Source organism: Cebus imitator, unplaced genomic scaffold, assembly GCF_001604975.1.
Source record: "Cebus imitator isolate Cc_AM_T3 unplaced genomic scaffold, Cebus_imitator-1.0 Scaffold36, whole genome shotgun sequence".
NCBI classification, from domain to species: Eukaryota; Metazoa; Chordata; class Mammalia; order Primates; family Cebidae; genus Cebus; species Cebus imitator.
The window spans coordinates 5,012,403-5,021,013 of NW_016107351.1; the positions used below are offsets into that span (position 1 = coordinate 5,012,403).

The 8,611-nt window shown below is 50.0% G+C and overlaps 1 protein-coding gene across 1 annotated transcript in view; it reads right to left on the reverse strand.

Moving 5' to 3' along the window:
• BIRC5 (baculoviral IAP repeat containing 5) overlaps positions 1 to 210 on the reverse strand; it is a 1,490-nt gene extending 1,280 nt beyond the window's left edge. Inside the window, exon 1 of the mRNA XM_017524999.2 lies at positions 2 to 210. Coding sequence (XP_017380488.2) covers positions 2 to 111 — 110 coding nt within the window. The 5' untranslated portion in view covers positions 112 to 210. The remainder of the gene's footprint in view (position 1) is intronic.
• Positions 211 to 8,611: the final 8,401 nt, after the last annotated feature.

Sequence of the window (8,611 nt, forward strand, 5' to 3'; positions counted from 1 at the left end):
CCGCTCCGGGGTGCAGGCGCAGCCCTCCAAGAAGGGCCAGTTCTTGAATGTAGAGATGCGGTGGTCCTTGAGAAAGGGCTGCCAGGCAGGGGGCAACGTCGGGGCACCCATGCCGCCGCCGCCACCTCTGCCAAACGGTCCGGCGACTCAAATCCGGCGGTTAATGGCGCGCCGCGGGGCATGTCGGGAGCGCACGCCCTCTTAGGCGGTCTCCCGCGCGGCCGTCTGGGAGTAGAGGCGGGGCGGCGCGGGGCGTGCCGGGAGTTGTAGTCCGCCCGCCGTGTTGCTCAGTCCCGGTCTGTGCACCCGGCGACTCCGCGCCGGCTCGCTCCTGCCCACACCTAGCGCCTCCTCGACTTCTTTCAAAGAGCGCGGGCAGGTCGGGCGCAGTGGCTTACGTCTGTAATCCCAACACTTTGGGAGGCCGAGGCGGGAGGATCACCTGAGGCCAGGAGTTCGAGACCAGCCTGGCCATCAAAGCAAAACCTTGTCTTTACTAAAAATACAAAAATTAGTGGGGCGTGGCGGCGCACGCTGGTACTCCCAGTTACTACTGGAGAAGCGCTTGAACCCAGGAGGCAGAGATTGCAGTGAGCTGAGATCGCGCCACTGCTCTCCCGCCTGGGCGACAGAATGAGACTGTTTCCAAAAAATGAAATAAATAAATAAATAAGACTGTCTCAAAATAAAGAAAGAAAAATAAAAAACAAAGAGTGCGTGCAAAAAACAGCTGAGGACGGATTGAAGTGCCCGTAGGGGGCTCAAGGAGCAGCCAGCCCCTGTCCAGCACACTCGTGCTAAGCCCTTAGCCTGCAAACTCCTTATTCGTTTTTGGTTTTTTGTGTTCCCCACTCTTGAAACCGCTTCGAGCCAGCTTCCCCTCTCCCTGTACCTGCCCTGTTAGAAATGCTTGCAGATGGGCATCACCCCGAGGTCCTGCACCCGCTGGGGAAAAGACGTCAGGTTAAATGAATCCACAGTTAATTCCACTGTCTTGTGAGCTATTAACTGGTCTCCGACCCCCACCCCCTTTTTCTTGAGACAGTGTCTTGCTCTATTGCCCAGGCTAGAGTGCAGTCGTGTGATTATGGCTCACTGCAGCCTCAAATTCCTGGGCTCAAGCGATCCTCCCACCTCAGCCTCCCAAGTAGGTGGGACCACAGGCATACACCATCACGCTTGGCTTTTGTTTGTTTTGTTTTGTTTTCTTGTAGAAACAGGGGCTGGCTATGTTGCCCAGACTTTCCCTTAAGATTAATCAAAAACTATTATTTCTTATATTGATACCATTCACATCAGTTACACATATAATACTAACAAGATGCACATTATGAAGTTCGCGGACATTCTAATGGGCAGTAAAACCTCAACATTTAGGGCTGGGTTTACGGCTGCCACTCTCTAAGGCCAGCACTGCCTCTGGCTCCCAAGCTCCCGCAGAAGGAGAAGGGTGGGTAAGGCAGTCTCTATACCACGGCTGGCGCAAAGCCCACGGTTCCACAAATGTGCCTGTGACAAAGCACCCAGGAAGCAATGTTTGCCACTGTCAAGTGTGTGCCTTCTGCTCCAGGGTGAAGAAACCCCATCCTCATGAGTGGGTACTGGGCCCGTGACCTCAGACATTCTCAGAAGTCTACTGGTGGCGCATGCCTGTAATCCCAGCACTTTGGGAGGCCAAGGTGGGCAGATCGCTTGAACTCAGAAGTTCGAGACCAGCTTGGGCAACATAGTGAGACCCCCATCTCTACAAAAAATACAAAAAAAAAAAAAAATTAGCGGCGCATGGTGGTGCTCACCTGTGGTTCCAGCTTCTCTGAAGGCTGAGGTGGGAGGATCGCTTTAGCCGTGGAGGGAGACTGCAGCGAGCCGAGATCACGCCATCACACTCCAGCCTGGGCAACACAGTAAGACACTGTCTCAAAAAAGAAAAAAATTTGAAGTAAAGAAAAAACAAACATAAACCAAAAATAACGCCACTGGAATTGCTGAGGTCTTCACAGCACATCTGGGCTTCCAGGACGCAGCTCCTGCCGCTTTGCAGGAGGCAAGTGAGGCCCGCCTGGTTGGCCTTCTTGAAGACACCAGACTGGGTGCTATCCGTGCCAAATGCATGACGGTTATGCCAAAACACATCCAGTAGCCACATTCATGGAGAACATGCTGAAGCATCTGCTATGAAGGGCAACATTTCATTCTCAAAAAATATATATATTCTTCTTGTTACTGGCAGTTCTGATGGTTAGATATTTTTCCCTGGGGTCAAAAGACGCCTAAATATAAGATTGAGAGTGGAAAAACAGGGAACAGAAATCAGGTTATTGGCCAGGCACAGTGGTGCACACTTGAAATCCCAGCACTTTGGGAGGTCAAGGCAGGCAGATTGCTTGAGCCCAGGAGTTCAAGACCAGCCTGGGCAACATGGTGAAACCCTGTCTCTACAAAAAAATGTGAAAATTAGCCAGGCATGGTGTTGCATGCCCATGGTCCCAGCTACTAGGAGGCTGAGGCAGGAGGATTGCTTGAGCCTGGGAGGCAGAGGTTGCAGTGAGCTGAGATGGCACCATGCACTCCAGTCTGGACAACAGAGTGAGAGCCAGTCTTGATAAGAAGGAAAAGAAAGAAAAGAAGGAAAAGAAAAGAAAAAAGAAAAAAAGGAAGGAAGGAAGGAAGGGAGGGAGGGAGGGAGGGAGGGAGGGAACCACCGCACCTGCCTTTTTTTTTTTCTTTTTTTTTTTTGAGACGGAGTTTCGTTCTTGTTGCCCAGGCTGGAGTGCAATCACAGGGCCTCTGTTCACTGCAACCTCTGCCTCCCAGGTTCAAGTGATTCTCCTGCCTCAGCCTCCCAAGTAGCTGGGATTACAGGCGTGAATCACATGTCCGGCTAATTTTGTATTTTTAGTAGAGACAGAGTTTTACCATGCTGGTCAGGTTGGTCTTGAATTCCTGACCTCGGGTGATCCAGCCGCCTCAGCCTCCCAAAGTGCTGGTATTACAGGCCTCAGCCACTGCGCCCAGCCCAGATTTTGTAACACATATTTAATTTATAGGTCAGCTTTTGGCAATATCGATTATTATTTATCAATAATATCTTCTGCTATTTTGAGCCTTCTACATTATCTCTACCAAGTTCTGATTGTCTGGGAGTCAAACTTTTAACATCTAAATTTAGTAGCTAAAAAAGCCTTGAGGCTCATATCAGTTTTTGCAAAGACATTTCCTATGTAAATTTTTAGCTGTTATCAAATACATTTTGTTTTGTTCATTTCTACCAGGAACAATCGTTATGAATTAGATGAGGGATTAGTAGCTTGAATGTATTTCTCAGCTTAATTCACAAAATTGTGAGCAGTTTTGTGAAGCAAGGTTGAGAGGGAAAATGAGGGCAAGAACAACACAAAGAGGGACCCAAACAGGACGAGAGGGAGGTGTGAGGTTGAACTGGTTCTATTGGTTGCTGAATTTTCAGAGTCAAAGGTATCCCTGGTCACCATGAAAAGGTCAAGTCCACGCCTGAGAGTTCTTCAAAATGTTGTAATCGCTGCCAGTTTGAGAGTACAAAACAACCTGTGTTTAACCTATTTCTCTTTATTTAAAAGGGAGGCTGGTCACCTCTTCTCAAGTTCATCGGTCACTTAATTTCTGTGAATTGCCCGTTCCTGGGCAATTGCCGTCCCTTGCCTCCTTTTCTGTTGGATTACTAATGGTTTTCCTATTGCTTCGTATGAGTTTTTATACAGAAGGGAGTTAGCTTTACTTGTCCCCCTCATCCCCACCCTCCTGTGCTGCTTTTTTATTTGCCTTTTGACTTTGTGGTGTGGATTCTTTCCTGCAAAAGTTTTAAATCTTTTTTTTTTTTTTTAACGGAGTCTCATTCTGTCACCAGGCTGGAGTGCAGTGGTGCGATCTCAGTTCACTGCAACCTCCGTCTCCCGGGTTCAAGCGATCCTTCCACCTCAGCCTCCTGAGTAGTGGATTACAGGCATGCACCACCATGCCCGGCTAATTTTTGCATTTTTAGTGGAAACAGGGTTTCACCATGTTGGCCAGGCTGGTCTCAAACTCCTGATTTTGTGATCTGCCTGCCTCGGCCTCCCAACATGCTGGGATTATACACGTGAACCACCATGCCCGAACTTTTAGGGTTTTTTTTTTTTTTTTTTTGAGATGGAGTCTCACTCTGTCACCCAGGCTGGAGTACAGAGGCATGATATTGGTCCACTGCAACCTCCGCCTCCCAGATTCAAGCGATTCTTCCACCTCAGCCTCCCAAGTAGCTGGGGTTATAGTCACCCACCATCATGCTCAGCTAATTTTTATATTTTTGTAGAGATGGGGTTTCAGCATGTTTACCAGGCTGGTCTTGAACTCCTGACCTCAGGTGATCTGCACCCCTCAGCCTCTGAAAGTGCTGGGATTACAGGCGTGAGCCACCTTGCCTCGTCAAAAGTTTTAAATCTTTATGCTGTCATATTTATCACTGTTTCTTTCTGATTTTCGTTTTCTATTTCTGGTCAGTGTTGTTTTTATCTTGCTTAGAAAGCCTTTGTCCATTCCAAGATGCTTTATAAAAGATACTGAGGCCTGGCACGGTGGCTCATGCCTGTAATCCCAATACCTTGAGAGGCCAAGGTGGATCACTTGAGGTCAGGAGTTCGAGACCAGCCTGGCCAACATGGTGAAACTTGTCTCTACTAAAAATACAAAAATTAGCTGAGCGTGGTGGTGGGTGCCTGTAATCCCAGCTACTCGGGAGGCTGGGGCAGGAGAATCGCTTGAACCCGGGAGGCAGAGGTTACAGTAAGCAGAGACTGTGCCACTGCACCCTAGCCTGGGCCACAGAGCGAGACTCTGTCTCAAAAAAGAAAGAAAGAGAGAGGGAGAGAGAGCAGAAAGAAAGAAAGAAAAAAGAAAGAGAAAGAGAGAGAAAGAAGAAAGAAAGAAAAAGGAAGGAAGGAAAGAAAGAAAGAAAAAGAAACAAACAAAGACTGATTCAATGAAGATTCCTTCTGGTTTTTCCTGGTTTTGGTTTTTATGTTGAGAACTTGACCCCTCTGGGAAGAGTGTCAATGACGGCAGTAAAAAGGTTCATATTTACGTTTTCCAAGCTCTGGCCAGTTCATTCAATAGCCAGCTTTGTACAATGGGTTTTGTTTCTGTTTTTGTTTTTTGAGACAGGACCTCCCTCTGTCGCCCAGGCTGGAGTGAGGTGGTGTGATCTCGGCTCACTGCAACCTCCACCTCCCGGCCTCAAGTGACTCTTGCACCTCAGTCTCCTGAGTAGCTGGGACCACAAGCTTGCATGGCTGCACTTGGCTAATTTTTGTATTTTTTATAGATACAGGATTTTGCCACATTGCCCAGGCTAGTCTCAAACTTCTGGGCTCAAGTGATCTGCCGTCTTGGCCTTTCAAAGGGCTGGGATTAAAGGCATGAGCCACCCTGCCCGGCCTGTATAACAGGTTCGACACACTGCCTTGGTGGATCACCTGAGGTCAGGAGTTCAAGACCCACCTACCCAACACGGTGAAACCCCGTCTGTACTAAAAATACAAAAATTAGCCAGGCATGGTGGCACATGCCTGTAATCCCATCTACTCGGGGGGCTGAGGCAGGAGAATCGATTGAACCCGAGGCGGAGGTTGCAATGAGATGAGATTGTGCTATTGCACTCCAGTTTGGGCTATAGAGCAAGACTCTGTCTCAAAAAATAAATAAATAAATAAATAAAAGAAAAAAGAAAAAGAAAAGAAACACTGCCTCCATTGCCTCCAAATTTCCCTCATGGGTTGGGACCTGTTTCAGTGATCTGGGTTCTGTCCATCAGTCTGCCCACTCCTGCCCCAGCCAGTTATGTTTTGGGTGGATAAACAGAGAGCGGAGCCCCTGGCAGGAACCTGGAAGGCACAGGAGCCAGAAAGTGAAATCAGGTGCAAGGAACAGCCCCACGTGTTGCTTCCGGTGTTAGAGAACCAGAGACGGCCATGACAGGCCTGCCCGGCACAGGTCACAGGGGAGGGCTTTACAGGACGCCACCTCTGCAAAAAGCAACCACCCCAGGCGGGCATGAGGACAACTGGACACGGAAGGGTGGGGGTGCAGCTGACATCGCTGCCCTGGCAGGCGTCAGTGACCGCATGACCTGGGTTTCCAGCAGGGCCGCCGCCTTCCGGAGCAGCCAGGGGCCAGCGACTGGGCCACCACCTTGATGAGAAGACAAGGGAGCCGGGGAAAGCCCAGTGGAGCGTGGGGGCCAGTGCTCAGGGCAAATCCTCCTTTCCCTCTGCAAAGCAGGGTGTCCCTCCAACAGTAAGTCCTGCAGCCTATTTAAAAAAAAAAAAAATGTTGTTAACAGCCAAAAGAAAAAAAAAATCAGTGTGTCCTCTGCTTTGGAACAGGGTATTCTGAGTCACTTCCGGAGCTGGCCATTAGAGGTGGGACCTCTCACGTCCACTCAATTCTCTGGTTTTCTGGCCAGAGATAAGAGGCCTGGCCCTATTAGACCTCCAGCGCCACACAGACCTGCTGCCTCCACCCTCTTTTTCATTCTCCCCAACCCCCATTCTTTAATATAGTGACTTTTTTGTAACTTTATTTTGATGTTTCTTTATTTGAAACTGAGTCTCACTCTGTTACGCAGGCTGCAGTGCCGTGCTGCGATCTCCCTCCGCTCACTGCAACCCCCGCCTCCCAGTTTCAAGTGATTCTCCTGCCTCAGCTTCCCAAGTAGCTGAGTCTACAGGTATGGGCCACGATGCCCAGCTAAGTTTTGTAGTTTTAGTAGAGATGGGATTTCACCATGTTGGTCAGGCTGGTCTGGAACTCCTGACCTCAGGTGATCTGCTGGCCTTGGCCTCCCAAAGTGTTGCCATTACAGGCATGAGCACCATGCCTGGCCTGATGTCAATTTAAATAAAGGAAAATTACAAGAAGAGTACAGAGAATACTCATCCATCCTCCACCCAGATTTTCTGTTTACGTGTGACTAGTTCCTTTAACATTCAGTCTCTCCTTCCTCCTCCCTCTCCCCTCCCCCTCTCTGCTCCCCACTCTCTCCCTGTCTCCTGTCTTCCTTTCTCTCTACCTCTCCCCCTTCTCTCCCTCACTCTCTCTCTCTGTCCATGTATGTAAACATACACACATCCCTGTCTGTGTATATATCCTATGCAAGTGTATGTACGTATACGGGTGGTTTACCTGAACCATTTGTAAGTTGAAGGCATCACCACACTTGACCCTGAAATGCTTCATTCTCTTACATAACCACAGCACAATCATCAACATCAGGAAACTTAACTTCGCTACAGTTATCAAATTCATTTGACTTGGCAGGTGGCCCCTAGGTCCTGCTGACTGGCTTGCCAACTGGGCCCTGGCACCACCATGGCCTCTGCTGGGGAGGCCACCGGGCACAGACTGAGGGATGCCTCACCTCCATTGTCAACCACAGCAGCTGCCTGCCCTCGCAAGGGAGGAAGGGGACAACTCCTTCTCACTTCTGCGCACAATGTCATCAAACACATGGACAAGGAGGGCCCTGGTGTCCACCTGGACCTGAACACCCTCAAAACCAAGTTCCAGGAGCTTCAAAAGCTCATGGGCACTGGGCCCCGGCACGCTCCCTAGCCAGAGCAGCAGACGCAGCCCCACAGCCTCCGGGAGCAAGTCAGAACCAGAACAAACTTCTGCAAAAGTGCCGGAGTCTCTGTGCATTTGAAATCCCTGAGAAGCAGAGTGAGGCTGACTTCAAAGATGGGGCGGGGGCGGGGAGCGGGAAGCAGTGGCCTGTGTGCCTCGACCCCATGTAGCCCCTCGGGGTGTGGTCCCTTCGGACCCCAGCTCTGACCAAGCCTCCTGGGGTGTGGCTGCTGTGCTGTGCCCAGCTTGAATATATCCACATGTCTAGACGTATCATAACTTCAGTGCCTAAAGGTGGGGGTCAGGGTGGTCCTGGAGGCTGGGGAGTGGGTGGAGGATCCTCCCCTGTCTCTGGGAAGGGGGCCATCTGCAGTGAGTCTGGGCCCCAGCGACATCTGAAGGCACAGCAGGAAAGGAGGGACTGTTCTTTGCTTCCTTTCCCCTCCTCCTTCCACCCCAAGGTAAGATCAGTGCGTACCAAGTACATACCATTCCTGTGATCCACAGGTGCATGAAATATTTGCATATCATCCACTGGACAAATTATGCCTGCCGTGGGGACTTCATATATAAGAGAAGGCTGTGGCCGGGCGCGGTGGCTTACGCCTGTAATCCCAGCACTTTGGGAGGCCGAGGTGGGCGGATCACGAGAAGTTAAGAGATCAAGACCACCCTGGCCAACATGGTGAAACCCCATCTCTATTTAAAAAAAAAAAAAAAAAGGAAAAAAGAAAATTAGCCAGACAAAGCTGTGCCTGGAAGCTCACGCCTGTAATCCCAGCACTTTGGGAGGCTGAGGCAGGTGGATCACCTGAGGTCAGGAGTTCGAGACCTGGCCAACATAGTGAAACCCTGTCTCTACTAGAAATACAAAAAACTAGCCAGGGGTGGTGGTGGGTATCTGTAATCCCAGCTACTCGGCAGGCTGAGGCATGAGAATTGATCGAACCCTAGGAGGCAGAGGTTGCAGTGAGCC